The sequence below is a fragment of the Podarcis tiliguerta genome (assembly GCF_965153285.1).
Source record: "Podarcis tiliguerta genome assembly, chromosome: 4".
In the NCBI taxonomy this organism is placed as follows: Eukaryota; Metazoa; Chordata; class Lepidosauria; order Squamata; family Lacertidae; genus Podarcis; species Podarcis tiliguerta.
The window spans coordinates 43,336,021-43,357,460 of record NC_139537.1 but is presented as its reverse complement, the minus strand read 5'-3'; the positions used below and the strand labels follow the sequence as shown (position 1 = coordinate 43,357,460).

Genomic DNA, 21,440 nt, shown 5'->3' with positions numbered 1-21,440 from the left:
ATAATTCATATGTTTTAAAAGATATAAGCAATAAAAATTGATTATCAACATTTTGAGATATCTTGCAGAATATTTTATCAATTTATGAGTGGCAATAACTTGTAAAGATTCTGACCTTACTTAGAGCTAACTTATATATCCAGATGGAATGAAATGTTTATAAAAATAACATATTGAAAGGTATTAGATTTGTGAGCATCACTTCGCTTTAATGAGCCACTCTAGGGCAATCTTTCTGCAAATGTGGGTTTTATAAAAGATCTCAGGCCTTTGATAATCCATGGGAGAAATCAGCCTGGCATCCCAGGGAATTTCTGTGAGAATATATCAACCTTTTAAAGTTTAGTAGAGGGAATAAAGGATGATCTCAAGGGATAGAAACAAAAACCTACTGTGTGAGCTGAATGTCAGTGACTATAACCATGAACCTACCAATGTTGCCAAATGCAGAAATAATTAATTTTGCAAATCTGGTTAATATGTTTTACTGCCTTTTCATGTTTATGGAATTAAAAGGATGTAATTTATAATATCTCATAGCTTCCCTTGCAATTTAAATTTAAATTGATTCAATTATACTTTATTTTATATTGCCTCTAATTATTCAAACATTTTCATTGCTTTTTTTATCTGAAGTTTTCCCCGTAAGCTACAATGTTGACATGACCACATGTAAACCACATGTTGGAATGACATGTTTTATCTGCATAAGCCAAATTAACCTCACATCATACACATCTCAAATGCCCATTTACAAATGTCATTGCAGTGATCATACTTGTTGTGAGAAAGGGTTTGACATTGTATTGAATTATCAAACTTGCATTTTCCTCCCTAGGGCTTTTAATCATTTAAATTAAGAATTCCATTGATTGGATTCAATAAATCCTGAAAAAATATAGCAGCTAATGCTACTCTGCAAATTCCTGAACAAGAGTTCATGCAGTATTTACAAAAGCTGTGTTCTACACAGGGCTGTCTTAAGCATACGTGGCAGTCCCAGGTGCCCAGGTCCCGGCCGTCTCAGCGTCTCGCTGGCTCGGTCATCCCCAAACTCACGGCACAGAGCCGGGCCACAGCAGAAGAGCCCGCCACGGCGCTCCAACCGATGGGTGGGCTCTTCCCCGGACTCAACTCTCGGCCCCGGTCTCTGCTTGGCACCCCTGAGAGCCTGTGCCCAGGTGTCCCCGCACTCCTAGCGCCTATGGGTAAGACAGCCCTGGTTCTACAAGAGTTCCCATTGCACTGCTTGTATACGAGGTGGCAGAAGCCCTTACATTAGCAAAATAACATATTTGGACTTAATGCCATTATTCTTACATAAGGCTATAGTGCAAGATGTAAAACAGCCCTTCACTAGTGGAAGAGCATGTTATCTGCTGTATTTTTGTCACACATCTACTAATTTGCATTATCTAAATCTATAAATGATATAACAATAAAATATAGACCATATAGTGACTAGAATATGGGAGGCCAAGGTTCAAATCCCATCCCCATCCGCCATGAATCTCACTGGATGACCTTCTGCCGGTCACTGCCTCTCCGCCTCACAGGGTTGCTGTCATTAAATGAAGAGGCGGACAACCATGTATGCCACCTTGAGCTCATTGAAGAAAAAGGTGGGATACAAATGCAATAAAGAAAAACAACTACTACTTTAAACATTCTGGCATTTACTAATATGTACAAAAGGCAGGGAGGAAATCCTGGTGCCCTGCCACATGGAACTTACATGATAAATATTGCTGATATTTTCTTGTAAATGTTACACTTAGGATCACACACAAAATGTGTTATGGACACTCCTTAAATATGTAATATAATGTGGAATATGCCACACAGGGGCCATAACAGTATATGTGTGCTCTAGATGATGAACAGCAGGACTGAAATCCACTAAAAAGGTAAGACAAACACTCAAATAAAGATACATGGGCCCATTTATATATCTAAACATTTTCCCAACAAAAGGAAAGAATTTTCTAGGACTGTGCCAGATTTTCACAGCAAAATGTGAGCTTCAGAGGGCTGTGGAATGCTCACTGACAAAACGCTACGTCTTTGTTCTTTGATTTCTTCCCCACCTATCTGCAGACACACAGCCACTTCTAATTTGGTATCCTGCTTAGTCTTCCCTACCCCCACACTTCAGTAAGTAATGCCAGATTACAAATGTTCACATTGCGAACATTCAGTTGTCCTATAAAGTCAATCAGATCTGGATATGTGTTGGTGTGGTTTGGTGGTTAGTTAGTATCAGACCAGGGAAGCTTTCTCCATTCTGGTGCTCTCCTGCAATTGCAACTACTGTGGTACCTCTGGATGCGAACGGGATCCGTTCCAGAGCCCCGTTCGCATCACGAGCAGAACGCAACCCGCGTCTGCGTGTGCGTGGGTCATGATTCGCCGCATCTGCTCATGACGTCATTATGAGCGTCTGCGCATGCGCGAGCGGCGAAACCCGGAAGTGACCCATTCCGCGGGACGCAACCTGAAAACGTTCAACCTGAAGTGACTTTAACCTGCGGTATGACTGTACCATTACCCTCCGTTTGTAACTCCCACCAACAGCTGCCAGACATGCAAGGTGGACACCACCCTGAGATCTTTGTAGGAAGAAAAGGATTAAAATGTAATAAGCATGATAAACAATCTCCATTAAAACAAAGGATGGAAATGGTTTGCTTTCTGAGAATGGTAACAACACGAGAAAGCAATAGAATGTACCCCTGGGGTAACCAGACAGAGGCTTTCTGTTTTCCCACACTGGTTTGGAGTGAGAGACCTCCACGGTGGATAGTATTGCCCTTTTTTGGCAGGCCTCACTGAAAAAAAGGAGTTGTTTGTGTGCCTGTCAAAAGCTTCATTGAAAACCTGCATAGCATTTTAACAGAAAGCAAAAGATGTCTAGAGGTTGGGCCTTTTGTTGATATATATGAAAAAAGTAATCCCATCCTGCCTATCCCTCTATGTAGAAAATATGATCATCCTTCAAGGGTTTGTTCTTAACGACACCTCATTTCCTTGTACAGTATGTAAAAGGCCTTATCAGGTGCATCTTTCAAATATTTTGAAATTGTGACCTTATCTATTTCTAGAAACTGTTTGAGTACATCATGGTGACATGTACTGTATAATAAATGACTATACTTTTCACAACTGACGAGATGCTCCTTTATTTCGGTACACATTTGCTTCTAATGCCAAACTTCTATTATCCTATCTAAAAAGAATGCCTTGCAAATGCTGACTGAAGGCTTTCCATTGTTTCTTGCAAGGTGACTATGACACTTATTGACCAGAGGAAATGCAGTAATGCAAAGGTTAAATATTTTGAATCCGATCTTGAAGTCAGACCTACAATTGAATGAATGACTTAGGTTTTTGTTCTGTTTTTAGTCACATAAAAGCCCCCACAATGAGGGGATTTCAGCTGTTTCTTTGCAAGACACAAACTGAGTTAGAATGACTGCAGGTACATCTGCATCTAACATGGCTGTTGATCAGTTTGTAAGGCTTTAATTAAAGAATATATTGCAGGATCACCTCCCTGAAATGGTGTATTTCCTGCCTCACCTGTTACATGCACTCCATATGAAGATCCGAGATTCTCCTGAGAAGGCGTGTTTATTTATTTATTGCTTTGTGATACCACAGGGTAGTAAACTGCAATTAATCACAAAAAAATCTAGTTTCTCAGTGGAAGTAAAGATGTCTTCTGAAACCATATGCACAGATTGTATCTATTTGTAATCTCGTATTCATTTATTCATTTAATGTATTTAGTTCATCTTCTGTACATATATTTGCAAAAGTAATAAGCTTCTCAATAATGGCATTTCCCTCTGTCTGTCCCTCTGTCTATTTAAGTCCCTGAGAGGGGATATGGCCTATACTGGTGCTGTGGACTTAAATTTTTGGAAATGTGATGTGATACAAAGAATTGAACAGTCCCAAAATCCCATATACTTCCATTTTTAGGTAAATGTCTACAAACAGTCATCAAAAGTAAACTTATGTTTTACTTTCAGTCACTTTTTTTAAAATCTAAGTGCTAAACATCTTCTACATAGAAAATATTCTGAATTCAGATTATGCATGACAGTAGTTATATTATCTTCTGTACCAATCAGATATCCCTTGCCCCATTAAACATATTTTTTCTTAAGAATACAATTATACTGGCAGGCAAAAATGGTGATCTTTACACTAACAGGAGAGTATTCCAGACTTCTAACTGGCTAATCTCTTCCCTGATATTAAAATCGTAACCTTGGAAGTCTTATAACATGTCTTTCAAAATGAAGCAGGCATAGCTCTCATTTTCCCATGTTCTTGTTTAAAACCCACCACACAAGATGTAAATAACATAAAAATTTGGTCTATGGATACTATTCAAAAAGACAAGGCAACCATTAAATATAATGAAAGAATTTGATTGCCTAAAAATGGAAGCCTAGTTGTAAATGGTTAACCGGAGGGGTTTTGCAGCAGCCTTGAGGGAGTCTTTCATCTTCACTGATGCCTGCAACAATGCCTTAAGCAAAAAACTAATTAAAGAAAAATAGGTGTTCCCTTTGATTTCTTACAGCACCTAGGGAGAAAAATATTACAGTCAAGTTGGACTTTAAAAAATAGATATTACTGCCATTAAATATCTGATTTCCGAAATAAATAGCGATAATTAAGAATGATGTTTAACTGTATCATGTCTTTTTAGAAATAGAATTGCCCCAATGTAGCAAGATTCTATGTACACAAGAAATGATTATATGCATATATGATCTTCGCATATATGATCTGGTGGGCGGGGTTACACTATCAGCCTCAATCGATATTACTTATAGAGGAGCAGGGCAGGTGTCAGTGTACGAAAGGAATCAACTGGCCAATATGTATGCAATTCCAATTCACTAAGAAGGACTGTTCATCTATTTTAGATTCTGGATGCATGCAATTGATCAAGGTGGCCAGATATTACTCCTGTGTATGGATTAATCCTACTTCTTCACATAAATTTCTCCCCTCGTGATGGATGTTATGGGAGAGGGAGTTCAAGGAGGATCTTCACCAGCTTCCACCAAACACTGTGAATTGTTACTTTAAGACTGAAGATTTGTGGCTCTTCTATAGACCAAAATAATAGAGTATAATCAACTACTGCTGTCTGTTCAATTAGTGTGGAATTACAAAACAATATATAAATAGCATTTTTCTCTCCTATAAAATTAATACAAAGAACCTAACCCTAGAATACTTTTCTAGTTATGCTATCACCCCAAAAACACAATCTGTAATTTAGCCAAATGTAAGGTTCTTTGGAAGGGACGCGGGTGGCGCTGTGGGTTAAACCACAGAGCCTAGGACTTGCCGATCAGAAGGTCGGCAGTTCAAATCCCCGCGACGGGGTAACCTCCCGTTACTCGGTCCCTGCTCCTGCCAACCTAGCAGTTCGAAACCATGTCAAAGTGCAAGTAGATAAATAGGTACCGCTCCAGCGGGAAGGTAAACGGCGTTTCCGTGTGCTGCTCTGGTTCGCCAGAAGCGGCTTAGTCATGCTGGCCACATGACCTGGAAGCTGTACGTCAGCTCCCTCGGCCAATAAAGCAAGATGAGCGCCACAACCCCAGAGTTGGTCACGACTGGACCTAATGGTCAGGGGTCCTTTACCTAAGGTTCTTTAGCTTAGATTCAGCTTCAAATAAAAATTCTAGCCAATGGATATATATATAATTAAGATGAATACAAATTTATTTCAGGTTTACACAAAACTTTTGCAAAGAATGAACATGTGGAGGAAAGAAAGTGTGATTAATTTGTTCCTTCCCACAACCTCCACATTGATTGGTTCGTTTTCCGAGAGTTGGGACAAAGCTATATAGCTGCAAATAAAACTTTTTAAGTGCAACATACAATATGACACTAGATAGCAATGGTGAGCCTAATGGAAAATTCAATATATTTTAAAAAACGCTTTAAAAGCCTTTTTCAGAACAGTTTTATATGCGTATAGATTCCACCTTGGTCCTCTCCACATAATCAGGTGTCCTGTTTTTAGCAATGCCCAAGTGCACATAGAGATCGACCATGGGTAGGCAAACTAAGGCCCAGGGGCTGGATCCGGCCCACAGATGGTCCAGGAATCAGCATGTTTTTACATGAGTAGAGGTGTCCTTTTATTTAAAATGCATCTCTGGGTTATTTGTGGGGCATAGGAATTCATTCATTTTTCTCCCCCCCAAAAATAGTCCAGCCCTGCACAGGTCTGAGGGACAGTGGACTGGCCCCCTGCTGAAAAAGTTTGCTGACCCCTGAGATAGACATACCATCTGTGCATATGCTGTATCTGCAAGTATAGAGTCCATGAATGGATGGATGTTAAGGAAAGGAGACCAAGTTTACACTATACATTCTGTGTGCAATTCATGGATGTAAAAATGACTATAGAGAATAAGTATTAGGAAACACCAGTAAAAATGTACTATACTCCCTAATGTCAATATATCGCATATGAAACAATGGTAGTAACCTTAAGCATGAGTGATCTACAAAGTGACAAGTTCCTATATTTCTCATGCCATTTTAATTACAATTCAGAATAGTCCTGTTGGAAAAAACAGCACAGATTCATTTTGCTTATTGGGTCCCTAAATATGCTGAGTTTCCACCCCAATAATGTGCCTCATAACCCTAATTCTGCACAGTTCCTTGGGTAGCTAATTGGAGAATTATGCAAATGAACTAAAGATAGTGTTGGCAGCTTCTGTATGCATAAAGAAAAAGAGGAAAGGAGGTCCAACCCAACATTGTATTCTGCCTCCACCAAAAACAAAAAACAAAAAAAACCCTCCACATGTCAAACCAGGATCAATATATCATTATCTTTGTTCTCTCCTTATTACCGTTTCCCATTTCCTCTATGCTCTAATTTCCTGTATTTATACATGGTATATGATTTTCTGTCAATTACATTTGAAGCATATAGGTATTAAGACTGAGAAGCACTATTAGAATAAATATTAACTACTTTATAATAAATGCATGGAAAATGCTTTTTAATTTTATTTTTGCTATTGAACCACAATCGAATAAGGTTAGCATGCCAAACTGGCTATTCAGCTTGAAAGAGATTCACTCCAGAACATTTTCAGTCACTGCTGCTAGACACACCCGTAGTACTGCTATAAAAAAGCTACACAGCAACCTTTTGTTGCATTCTTCAAGAAGTGTATGAATAGCTGAAGAATAACCATGAAGAAGTAGGTTAGCAAAGTAGATTGAGAAAGGGCATGTTCATGGCAAAAGTATTGGAGGGATAGGGGAATAAGTGGCAGCACCGGTGGAATAAAGGGGGTATAACAACACATCACCATAAAATACAAATGAGTAGAACAAAGTGGCTCCACAATGCTTGTGGACAAAGAAGAAAAGTGTTTCAGAGATATCTACCTGCTAGCATAATTGCCGCAGCTGTACCATCTAACCCCTATCAGTCATAATCTGGAACAGTGCCACTTTCTATTAGCCAGGTAATAGAGGAACTGAAATTATTTATACGAGTCCATGTGAACCACTCCGTTTGCTCCAATGCATTCTGATGACTTAATTAGATAGTCAGTGTAGCACATGTGGCTTTCCAGTCAGGTTCATCACAAAAGGCCAGTTCATCAAAGCAGGAGAGTTGTGTGCTCTACAGCTAGATTAGAAATACGGATTTCTTCATTAAGTATCATGCAGCTGACTGTGCCTCTTGGTTTGTCACCATCTATTCAGACAATTAAATAAAACCTCATGCTGGATAAACTGGGGCTAATAAAGAGACCTTGAATTGAAGTGCAGCTGGCAATCTTTTCTTTATTAAGACCTGGCAGCATACATAGTGACAGCATCTAAAAGGCAAAACGTGTGGAGTCATTTCTTATTCTCCCCCCCTCACTCTTAATATCTACCCTCTTTGGGCCATGACATTTTGGTTGATAGGATTTCCAGACCTTTGTTATTCTCACAAAAAAGGCAAAGAATAAACAAAGGTCAACTGTTAGAGCTAGGGAAACTGCAACATTCAACGCGCTTAGACCCTTTCTCTGTGTCAATCAAAATAAAAAGTGAGGAGAAAAAGACGTGTGATGACTGACAACCCTGTTCCTGCCATATAAAGAAATTGTTTGAAGATGCTACATTTTCCAAACAGAACTGCAGTTCAAATCACACATATTAAATTCTATAGATTTATCATCAATGGAACTTTATTCCAAGTATACAGGTGAAGCGTAAGACTACAATCAGTGAATAAATCAGGACGGGAGGAATTCTTCATAATTATGTTGCAATGTTTACAAAAGATATACACAATGATTGTATAGCTTAATTTGCAGCAAACAGACATGAACTGATACGATAACATGATGTTTGGTTGAGCTGGTTTGCTCAGCTATTACACAGTATCGTGATAGAATAGGATATAAACAAGTCAAATATGAGAAGCAGCCATACCAAATTAAATAATGATGATTATTAAACTATGATGGAGTATATTTGGTTAGGTCTACTGTGAGCAATATAAAAAGTGTGTGTGTGTGTGTGTGTGTGTGTGTGTGTGTGTATCTAGTATTTCAGAATTTAATGCAAGTATCTACAGTGCAATTAGTTAAATAGTTTCTCATTTAGCTATTCATATTCTTCACAACCCATAAGAGCTGAGATAAAATTCCCACATTGTGCTGTCTCATATAAGTTTTAGTATTAAATGTGAATTCTTATTGTGCTGGGAACTTTTTACAGACATTTCAACTAGACATCTGTACATTATGAAAAGCCAGCATCCACTGAGTGCTTAGCAAACTTCTGAATGTGTGCATAATATGGATTCCACAAGGAATTTCCCCATTACCCCCCTGCAGTGTCTAGACATGTAGAAGTTATTTCAAACCTAGACATGTAGAAGTTATTTCAAAGAGTTTGTCTAAGTCTAAGTAACTTTCAGCAGGGCAACAATGAAGGGCAATTTTATTCAGGTAAACATTTACTAACCAGTGAGTATGCAGGTTGTTATCTTTTTGCTGTAAAAGCTTTGCTATTATTTTTCCTGTTTTCCTGACTGGCCTATGCTAAATGGATAAAATCTGTTACAGTAACTGAACTAAAATGTTGAGAGATTAATATCATAATTTAAGCTTGCCTTATAATTAGTCAGTTCTAGTTTCTCCTTATCTATTTTAAACCAATTCAAATCCAGAAATCATATCCATAGATAATGTTAAAATCCTAACAGAATAAAGATACCAGGTATAAGATATCAGATATAAAGGTCTCCAAACCTATCATCACTTAATACTGCAGTCTTAATGAAAATTGAACCCAGCACCACCTATTAAATTTTTAAACGTTCTCCTGATGTAGTTGCCAACTAGCTATTACTGCAGCATCTAATGTGTTGACAAACCTTTGTGGCAACATTGTTTATAATATAGAAGCAACATCCTAATATATTCCTAGGATTGATGACAACAGTAGATGTGTGACCATAAGGGAAGCAACAGGAGTGTTTCCATTTGTCTCTAAGAGAATATGGATTGCATACTTAATATAGATACAGTAGCATACCAATATACATAAGAACAAAATGTCCATTACCTGCACAAAATGTCCACTACCTACATCAAAATATAATACGTCCCTTGTTGCTGGGGGAGACTGAAAGGCCTCCCGGACTTTTCCTTATTCAATTGAGTCTGTGAACCCCAGAAGGAGAGGGCCCACCTCTAGCCCAAGACAGACAGTTGTGTGGGTTGTGTTCTCACCTATCATGCTGACTGAAAGCAAGGTTGCTCTATTATCTCCCAAATACCAAGGGAGTTTTTAACATGTTTTGTTTTCTCAAGATCCCTTGAAACACAAACCCATTTGGTGTGGATTCTTTTGTTTGCCTTCACTCTTTTCAGTTAAATCTTGGTTTTTAAGCAACACCAAGGAAGGCCTCAAACAATTTTGGGAGTAAACAAACTGAAAAATCCTGATGTCATAGGGAAGGTATAACATTTGAAGCCATAGTAATTTGCATTTAAGTTGTACTTGGCTTTTCTATTTATTGCAGTTTAAATTATACATATAAGTTTTCTTTATGAAGCATTCAAGCTTTAAAACACAACACAGAAAAATCTTTTTTTATTTGATGTGATCCCAAAAGGATTGCCAAAATCTTTGGCTAGATTTGCTTCATTGTGTTTTGAGAGTCAATATATGCCAACTCAGGTTAGTAATACAACCCACATGATATATAAACATGCAAGATCATCCATATACTCCTTTTTATTCTTAGAGATATTTGTATAATGAAATAAAAACAGGACAATATAATACTTAGGCTGTATGATTCTTTGAATTCAAAGCTTGCTTTAGCACATTATTTACAATTTTGAGAATACCTTGTAAGTAGTTCATTAACTTCCTAACTCCTACTAGCTCTACTGACACATGAAAGATGCTGTAGCAAAAACAGCAGAGTATATTGTGGCAACTTAAAGATGATATTCTCAGCTGGCAGATTAGATGACATTGAACAAAGCAGTTCTGTTAGCATAAAGACTTTCACCTGTGCAATAGAATGTTCTCTCCCCATGCCCTTTCCCCCTAAATCTTTTTCTGAGGGTTCTCCCAACCCTTTCTGTGCTGAGGGACATCAGATGAGCAGCACAGCTTCACCAAGCTGTCCACTATTGCCATAGACATAATCAACACAACCCCCTTTGCATCCAAAATGCGCGCGCGCACACGCGCACACATACACCATATTCTATATTCTATAGCCATATCCCACAATATAACTGCATTCTGTTCAACTTGTTAGACAGGAACTCATATAGGAAGAATTTACATTGGTATTCTTAAAGCTGCAGCCATTCAACACACTGAAGACAGACCAGTACACAGACAGACTCTGAAGAGAAAGCAGCAGCAAACTGCTTGTTGTCATCTACATCTCCAAACTAAAATTGACTACCATCTTAGTGTTTCTCTCTAACAAGCCTCATGGGACTAGCCTATTGGCATTTACACACAAACTAAACTAAACTGGCTAATCTAAACTAAACTGGTTTATCCAGAAACACGACAGAAAGATGGACTAGCTCTGCAGGAAATGTCAGTGCCAACTCTGTGTCTCCATACTTGTTTATAACACCCTAGTGAATAATATCAGATTTATCATCTGGAGATCCTCAAAGGTAATATACAACATCACTTCCTAGCAATGCCCTTCCTTTTCAACAGTCTTTCCGGACACAAATTTGATATAGAAACAGCAGTATTCAGAAACTGGTGGGACAACACTTCAGTCTCTCAGAGCATTTCTGTTGCTGGCATGAAGGCCACTATCTATATCTATCTATCTATCTATCTATCTATCTATCTATCTATCTATCATCTATCTATCTATCTATCTATCTATCTATCTATCTATCTATCATCTATCTCTATTTAACAATTGAGTTCTTACTAATACAGAACCAGTATTATGTGAAACCTGCAGTACTGCCAGTTCAACACGTGAGATAAGGTGATCTATAGGTAAACTGGTCCCAATATGTTAAGAGCTTGGTAAACTAATAGTATCATTTTGAACTTGGCCTGGTAGCAGAATGGCAATCAGTGCAGATATCTGAGCACATTTAACAAATTTCAAAGGGAGGCTCCGGCACAAGGTACAATTTATTAGCAAACTGGATTCTGCTCCATTCGGTCTACTGAACTTTGATTTTCATTCCTACTGCAGATATAAAATTAGCATACCATCTCTAGAACTATATTGTCCTAGAATTCATCAGTGCTCTGGACTATATGGTTCGAAGAGACACATCATTCTTAATAATTTATTTTTATTTTAGCCATTTATTTTCTATAGTTTGGTACTGTTCCTTGTTATTCAAGGATTATTCTTAATTCACTTTTTAGGTAGTGTGTGTGTGTGTGTAAAATTGAAAAACCCAAAGAAGCCATTTAGTGCCTGCAATAATAAAACATAAGAGCATTCAGATTTTGTAGTCTCTCTCACACACATGTACATTCACACTGACAAATCACATTCTGTGGTATAAATGTTTTGTATAAAACAAATCCTACCTGGAATAAGCTGACCCAGTAACTGATGGACCCGAGACAGGCTGAGTACAGCTACCACGACAGTAAAAGAATAACGTTTCCATTTCATGTTGCTTCTGTTCTTGCATTACACCAGCCCAACAACACTTTTAGAAATGTTATCTGTAACAAGGAAAATTGGACAACTGTTTACATTGTCAAACAATTCATAAGATATTAAACAAAATCTGTGCTGAATTAATCTCTAGAATAGCCACACATACAAACAGCAAAATCTTGTGCTAAGAGACTAAGTCGACTGCTGGCTAAGGTTTCTCATTTAAGAAATGTTGTATTTGTTTGTTAGATTCCATTTGCGAATCACTTTCTTTATGTGAATCGCTTTCCTTAAACAATCTCTAGCAATTTTACAGTAAAAACACCAACAATTAAAATAATTCCATATGTGAAAACAAAAGAAAAACAATTCCATATATAAAATAGTTTTATACAGTGGTACCCCTGGTTGCGAACGGGTTCCATTCTGGAGGCCCGTTCACAACATGAAAAGAACGCAACCCGCGTCTGTGCATGCACGTGATGTCATTTTGCGTGTCTGCACATGCACGAGTGGTGAAACCCAGAAGTAACCCTTTCCGGTACTTCTGGGTCGCCGCGGGAAGCAACCTGAAAAAACGTATCGTGAAGCAAACGTAACATGAGGTATGGCTGTACATACAATTAAAAACATTTCCATATGTAAAAACAATTCTATATATAGAATAAAAGGTTGAGAATGGTAATTCAGTTATTAAGTTTATTAAGAAGACACTCAAGGCAATGAGTGTCTTGGTATATAATTGGTATATAATTTTAGGTATGTAAAATATATGAAAATAATGCAACAGTAATCAGTGCTACATCTCTTTCCTCCTCTTTCAGGTTTTCAGCTTCTGTGATATTTAGGTGTTGCTGCCATGGCAACCTACATTGAAATACATCCAACTTCTTGCCCTTCTCCTCTTGTCTGCTTCTTTGCACCTTTTAACCCAAACTGACTAGCACTGTTCTGATGCAGACCTCATGGGGACATTCACATAAATGAACTATAAAATACAGTAATTAAAACACAACAAAATCTGAATCCTACCATATTTGTGCCAAAGCTTTGGGGGTTTGTATTTATTTCAAACCTTATATTCAAAAAAATGATACATTCTTAGATATATTTATTTCAGGTATTTATATAATGCTTACTATTCAAAACTTCTAAGCGGTGATCTTCCCCACTTAGAAACTTCAGTCCACTCAAGTTTAGGAAAATAAACTGAGTTCTGTCCTCTAACCCCTTTGGCACATTGCAAGAATTATAGCTAGGATGATTTATCACCAATTATCAGTTCAAGTTCCCAAAACTGAATTATTTCCCTATTTATTTTAACAAAAATATCATCAACCTTCAACAATATGTAGTTGTATTATTGTCACAAAATAACATATTAGAGATACAACAATTTACCAGATACAGTATTTTTAGTCTCCTTCACAAGCACTTATGTCTACAGAGGTGGCCAGAAATGTGTTGGATATTTGGAGTTCTGGAGATCTCAAATCACTATTGTCTTCCGAGGCTCCCAAGCCCATCCCTAAGTAAATAACTTCACCCCGACACGTAATTCAGGTTTAGGTTTTTGGGCAAAATTTAGGCCACAACTTTATTGATTACAGCAAAGTGAGTGGTATTGGCTTAGGCATTGGCAACTGACTCCTGCTTCTCTGGCAGGTAGTCTGGAAGAGTAAACACCAAACGAGGGAGCAACATCGATGAAAACCAATCGAAGCTCACCCTAGGTTCCTATGGTCCTGTCTTGGCCCTAGCCCCTCAAGTGGACTTCAGAAGAGATCCAGGACCCCCAGATTCCTTTACCAGAATATCCTTATTCATGGAGGAGCAGGTGATGGCGCACCTCCCCTCCCACACACCTCACTAAGCCAATGCCTAACTGCCAAACCTTACAAAGTTACTAAGGGGGTAGGTGCAAACCAAGTGGCCAGTGCCATTTTGCCAAATGGAAAAATTCCTACCTGGCCCCTGTTCCAAAACAGGCAACCAACGAACATCCAAAGCAAGGCCAAAGCAGCAACACCAACAAATAAGGATGGGAGGGCGGGTGCTTGGCAGCGCGAAGCAAGTCAAGTGCCTCAGCCACGTCGTGCTGCCACTTTTATAGCCCCCCCCCAATCATGCCACCTGGATCAGATTGGCTCAAACGGCCTGGCATGATTGTGGGACCATACAGACAAGGCCTGGGCCACACACCCCGCCTACAACCCAGTGGGGGGGTGTCTCAGGGGCCCGTGCCCAACCAGGACCCTCATTAAGGAGGATCCCATTTGTTTCAGATTGTATAATGGCCTTTGTGGCATATAGTTTAGAAACAACAACAGAGCACTAACCCAGAAGTTCTCTCAGTATTACTCTAACCTTCTAATAGTAAAAAATAATTGTTCCAGCGCAAACTCTTATTGGGTATGTGTTTCTGTTGAAAGCAGGGATGAGGCGGGAGATCAGGGTTCTAAAATATGCATGGAGCCTACATGACTTCAAGAGGCTCCTCAAGTTTGCCTTCCAATTTGTGGAGGGTGGCAGGAACGGTGACTGAGGAGACCAGCTGAATTTGTTGAGGAGTCTTCAAAGCATATATGGCATGTTACCGTTCTGCAATGTACCAGAAAGCAACCCAAATGTACACTGGTCTGATTCCTTCAAGGGATTATTCCTCTTGCAGCAGAGCCATATATAATGACTGATCATTGTACACAATATTAAGTCTATATACTAGCTAGGCAGACAAATGAACACTAATCCTTTTGTTGGCAGAAGGGAGAAATAAGTATTTGACTGGTGTTGATATTATAACAATCAATATTGATAATATAGCATAATAAACTTTGCTGTTTCCAGAGGGATAGTCACGTTAATCTGTTTGCAGCAAGAACAACAAAGAGCCTTGTGGCATCTTAATGGCTGATGCTGCATAGACATGTCAGTTCATTCCATTTTCCTGACATTTCCCTGCTAATTTTCACATTATATTTGAGCTTTCACATGATGTAAAAGTTTAGTGCTCGTTTCCATGTTATTTGGTTGCACAAAGAAAAAGTTTGCAAGCCTGGAACCCTGGTCTTGGACACCAATGGCAAGGCCCTACAGGGTGTGGAAGATGCTATGCAATTGACTTTCCTTTAGTAAGGCTGCTTAAGGATCCTCAATACCCTCACCCCAGGAACCCATTTGCAAGTAGATTTCCAAAAGGCTTAGGAGCCTTCTTCTCCCCTCCCCCATCACCCTCTCTCCTCAACAGCTGTTTAGCAGAGGAAATGATCCTATTTTTTAATATTTGTTTCACACTAGTATGAATGAAATTTAGTGCAACATGGTGCTGGAGTGTGAAAGGAACGTAAACAATCAGGACAGAACTACCATTATAATCCGTAAAACTAATGCAATTCTGAATGCAGCCTGACAAATTTATTATGACATAACCTCATCAGATATCCATGAGTTAGTCTTAAAGGAACCACAAGAAATTTTTACCATAGTTTCCATGCTGTATGAAAATATAACAAAAACAAATGCACTTAAAATTCCATGGGGTTGTATTGGTTTGGTGGCCTTCCCCCCGGCCCCATTAATCTTGAATATATAAACAAGAGTGGACTTCTGAACCTTTGAGAGAAAATTGGTGTCTTCCTGATATTTATTTGCTCTATTCACAAATTCCAAAATGCATCCTTGATAAAAAGTTGGGTTCTGAACACTTATGTTAGCTGTTTTCTTCCATCTAGGCAATACAATGAGGACAGTAATCAATAGTACAAGTCCAGTTACTTAGCAACAGTGGTTGCTTGACTATCCTATCTTCTAACAATCATGACTGCGGGAGGAGAATTTTCACCCACTGGCTGTACATCAGATGACAATGAATAAAAAACAATATAGCAAGAACTTTCAGAATCTACAAGCTTAAACTACATTTTATTCCTCAAAAGTTTCTTCTGAAGTATTAAAGAGATTTAAGCTGGAGGCGCTATCCATGGGGCATATAAAAGAAACACAAGTTCCTCTCCTGTGGCTGCAATCATTAAGAAATCAATGCCAAATTAAAAGTGCACAAACCCCAAGGGGAAGAGAAGCACTGCAGTTAATATAGGGGAAAGATTTAATCAATTTTTGGTGTTTCCTGCTTCCCTTAACTTGGATGTTATCTGCATAAGAAACTACTATATAAGTAATGAAACCAAAGCAAACAGAAATGATATTGCTGCACACTTTTTGTCTTAATATCTTTTTTTAATATACTGTATTATACTACGCCAGGATCCACTGGGCAAGGGTGGGGATCCTTGAAGCTGCACTCTGTTTCTTCAATGTAATGAGTCACCTGGTACTGCAGGTCAGAAGAATGTCTGGATACTGTGCTCTCATCATTCAGAATGACTTTGTGTAAGCAAAGAGCCAATTGGCTTCCCCTTACCCAACAGAGTATCAGAGGCCAAAGAAGACAGGCAGATTTATGACTAATTTTGGGAGAAAATTTACTTTCTTTTTCTGTCCTGCCACAATGCGGTATGAGAAAACCTAAATCTATATGGTTTGAGATGTTAATTTACCATGCAAACAGCCCAACACCATGACTGACTATAATGTCAGTGCTAATTGTCTAAGATGGGCCTTGCTTTAATGATGTTGGTGTATTTATTTTCAAAATAAACTGCTGGGATAATAGAAACTCCAGGTTTGAATAGGGCAACTCCACTGAAAGCCGGGGTGGGGGTTATGAACGAAAATAAATATGTTCGCTATGATTTGTTCAGCCCCGCTGCAAGCCCTCCTTCATTTATTTTAGTACATCTCTTTTCACCCTGAGAGTAGTTGCAGCCAATCAGTCACAGTTCTCCATGGCTCCTTCCTTCCATCCACCACTGCCACCATCACCACTGGCTAGGTAAGAAAACAAAGGGATTTATCTAGTGCTGCAGCACTACTCACATGACATGCATGCACAATGAAACTTCTTCTTTCACCTCCACTCCAGCCCCCGTGCACCCTTAAAATAAGCTCTGAAGGAGGACTCTCCAGAGCAGTTGAGGAGCAGGCATGCGAGGGAAAGAGAGGAAGTCCCATCACATGAGCAGAACTCTGCTTATCCAGTGTCAGACACAACACCAAGTGTCCCTGTAGTCAAGTTCTTGACACTGAAACTGGCACCTTCCCAGCTTCAAGACACTTTATTAACCCCCAGAAGAGAAAAAGGCCGCAGTGGACAATCAAAGGAATAGGCTGAGAAGCCTATGGGCTCGATTTTACTGGTGTGCTCAATTGATAGTTCTTAAGGCAGGCTTGCAGCACTGTGATCCTTATGTCAGTCTTCACTCTCATATACACTTGGTAAGTCACCAAATGAACTATATCTTAATGTAAGTACTGACAAGGACTCAAAAGGGCAAAAATGACAGACAATCTTTAACACATGACATGCAATGTTCATGAATGCTAGTGTCTGATAGAACTCAGGTTTTCATGATTTTCAATCATTTTATTTCAGCAAGTTGATGAAAATTGGTGGTCCACATGACAGCTGGTAATTCGTCCTTGAAGTGATACTACTGTTGGACATACTCTTCCTTTACAGTACTGCTGATCAAGCCATAGATCACTGAAATGAACAGTTGTACTACACTTCTTTAACTATAATCCTTTAAGCTTGTCTGGGATAAACTAGATTTATTCTAAAAAGCAGCAAGAAGTAAGTGTTCCCATGATTTGTATTTGTTCAGGGATATGAAGCACTGTTTGCACACTTTGCTATATAGACACAAAAGAAAATTCAGCAGTTCTTTGAGCTGCATTGTAAAACTCCACAGAAATCAATGTTATTATAGCTTTTAATACTAGGAGAGGATGTGGCCCATAGTTATTTTGAGACAGTTCTAGGGAGAAGAAGCATTCTAATCCCTATTGGGCTATACTTTCAATTTTTGCTTTTATTGGGCAAGAAACAGTCTCACTACCACTGGGACCCAAGTTTATACCTATTTATGTTTCATTTTATTTGCCTTTGGGACATCATTAAAGACAGAAAGTAGGTAACACATTTTAATTAGATTAATCCCTACTGTTACAGAAAACTGTTACCAGAGAACACACGTCAAAACAAGGAAGGTTTCAAGCAGACTTAAATGTAATTCCAAATCTGACTGCAACCCACTGAAGGAAAGTTACAATAGAATACAGGGTTTAACCAAAAGTTACTCTTTTATTATTCGTAGCCTTTCTATTTTGACATTATTACTATTACATTTTACTGTCTGGTCCTTCTACTTCTAACTTTCATTGATTCTTAGTTCTGCTGCTAGCATGAACTTCTGCATCCTTCTGTGACTGTGTTATACCTTCTCAGTTTCATTCCACTTTATTCACAGGCTTGTATACCATCATCATATCTACTATAAATTACTGCTTCTAAAGTTGTAAGTGTAGTTATACTCTTGTCCCCACACCTCTTTTCCTGTCTTCCTTTATTTCCCTTCACTGTTCTTCTTACTAAACCACCAACCCCTGCTCCTAAAGTCCATCTCCACCTTTTACATTTGCTAGCCTTATCACTGCATTGTCTTCCCTGCTGACATTTGATTTTTCTACCTATTTGTCCTTTATACACCTCTTCAGAATTATCTTAGCCCTTTGCTAATCAAGGCTTCACAAGTTGTTTAAATACCATTTCATTTCCATTGTCTCATTTTTTAAAACAATTTGTGAAATTTTAGGCAAGCCCTATTTTCTGTTTTACACTCTATATAATAATGCCCATACATGCAGCCCTCCCAGCAATGCCATCACTAGAAGATCTTAGACACATGAACTTTGTACAAAATAAAAAAACCCAAGGTCTCCATTCTATCAACTGTTTTTAGAAAATGTGTATTTAGTAACTGTTTCTGTTAAATGTATGTTTCCAGACACATCTCTTAAGTGAAAAAGAATCAGACAAATCGTGCACAGGAAACAGCACTGAGTTTCCTTGCTGTGATGGTGGGAATCACAGGTACAGAGAACCTTTAGTGGTCCTTTAAGTATATAAAATATAGACAACTAGTTATAGATGAATGCATTTCATAAAGTGTCTTGACACATTTAAAGTTTTAATTGAATGAGTGACTACCTTACAGAGCAGGAAGAAGGGTATCATGCGTAAGTCACTGGATCAGGTGAGATGTTATTAAGCCAAAATACAAGGCATATTTATGATTAACATTTCTATACACGCAGACTGTGCATAATATGCCCCCCCCATATTGCATGGCACTAGTGCTAAAGAATGTGTAAATCTTATGCTTCTAGCATGCAATGTCAGCATGAGAAAAAGGCTTTCCTGCAACCTGCACATAGCAACAGCAACATCTAAACAGGCACTGTGATAAAGGATTCAGTAATGTAACTGTTTCTGTCCCATTAATCTTCAAATGAATGCTAACAGTTATCTTAAAAAGTCATGCAGTCCAATAACACTGTATCAAAATTGTAACTACTTGTGAGAAAAGTTAACAAGATTAAAACATTTAGTATCTATAGTTCACTCTATAACAAAATCTAGCTATGTGCCCTGAAATGCTTCATTCAGAAAAAGCAAATGTTGGCAGATTTTATCCAAAGCTTATATTTGTTTGAAGGGGAAATACAACTTCAGTTGATTTTGTCCTGAGGGAAGATTTTGGATTTTCAAAAATTTTGAAGTATACTTCTCCAAATTTGTGTAGTTTATTTGCTTAACAAAAAAATTAATAGTATTTAGTATGAACTTGAAAGATAGTCTATCAGTCACCAGTATGTTACATAAAAATCTTCAGTGTTAAAACAAAGACCATGTTTTCCAGAGGAAGAAAAAAATTCAAGTACATCTTTCTAAAGCCCCATGGATATGGAAACTCCCCCCCCCCCCCCGCAATAGATTTATTTACTATACCAATATAACCATGAAGAAATCATAGCAGTGAAAATACACACACACACACATTGACTCCACATTTTGAAGACCTAAAACTGCAAACATTTTTAAAAGCCATTTATTTAGCTTAAAATTTTCACAATGCCTCTCAATCTTCTCAGTAGGACCAAAAGGGGGGATTCAATTTTCAAAGATAATTGTGTCAGACAACTGCTTTATCCCTTTTCAGAAACAATCTGATAAGTAGCTAATTACCAGCCAAGCTATTTCAGAGCCACACAGCTGGACCTAACAGGAGACTTCTAGAAATTAAAATGTATCCCAGAGCATACCCAGTCATAGCACTCCCTTCCCCAGGAGCCAGGTGATCAAGGGTGAATAAAAGGACATAACAATGATGTTGGGATTAAAGTTGGCCACAACTTTATTTAATTCAACTGCAGGTAACATTGGCATAGGTGCTGGGCGTATATCCCTCTCAGCTCCCTGCTGGGGGTCTGAGGCATGACAGGGTCAGTTAAGGGGGGAAATGGGACCATTGCAAAATGTGGGTTTACAGAAATGCCTCCCCCAAGTCGCCGAGGGAAGCTCTATGGCCCTCCAACCACACACTTCTGGCTTTATCTACAGAGACTTCCCTCAAGACCCCTCTAACGGGATACTCTGATATCGCCGCTGCTAGGAGAGGGTGAGTAACCACTTCACCCCTTCCTCAAATGTTAGACTATAGGATAACACCCAAGGCCTAAACCGTCACCAGACAGCAAGTGCAAATTTAAACCAGGGCCTGGCGGGAAGCCAGCGAGCATTGTGGGGCCAAGGGAAGGGGCCAACAGCCAAAACAAACATGGTGTGGCTCTGTGGGGAAGGAGCCACCACACTGGTTTACCAGCGCCACTCACCCTTGGACTGGGTAAGTGGCCACTGATAGACAGGGAACTATTTCACTTAACTGACAAGATGCGTGGAACATACCTAGAGAAAACAAAACCAGAAAATGACTGTGAAATTCATCCACACAAAAGAAACCCAGTTTCATGCTCCCTATCCTCCCAGTTGAATTTGGGGCAGCCTTCACATGGTCATGTCTTCTTTGAAAAAGAGAACTCTCATGTTGCTCAAAACCTTTTTACTTAAGAGATCAAAGGTTAATACAGCAGTGCAAGAACAGACACAGAGCAGGCAGAACAAGACTGAGATTCCCAGCTCTTATGTGCATGTTTTAAGTCTGCTATCCCCAACATGGTGCTCTCCAGATGTGTTGAACTGCAACTCCCATCATCCTTAACACCTGGCCATGCTGGCTAAGGCATATGGGAGTTGGGGTCCAAAACATCTGGAGGGAACCATGTT

At 38.8% G+C, this 21,440-nt stretch overlaps 1 protein-coding gene across 2 annotated transcripts in view; it reads right to left on the bottom strand.

Moving 5' to 3' along the window:
* The window catches only part of ROBO1 (roundabout guidance receptor 1), a 564,053-nt gene that overhangs the window by 484,621 nt on the left and 57,992 nt on the right, over positions 1 to 21,440 (bottom strand). For both annotated transcript variants that reach the window (XM_083439173.1, XM_083439174.1), the window contains exon 2: positions 12,121 to 12,261. In XM_083439173.1, coding sequence (XP_083295299.1) covers positions 12,121 to 12,208 — 88 coding nt within the window. In that variant the 5' untranslated portion in view covers positions 12,209 to 12,261. The remainder of the gene's footprint in view (positions 1 to 12,120; positions 12,262 to 21,440) is intronic.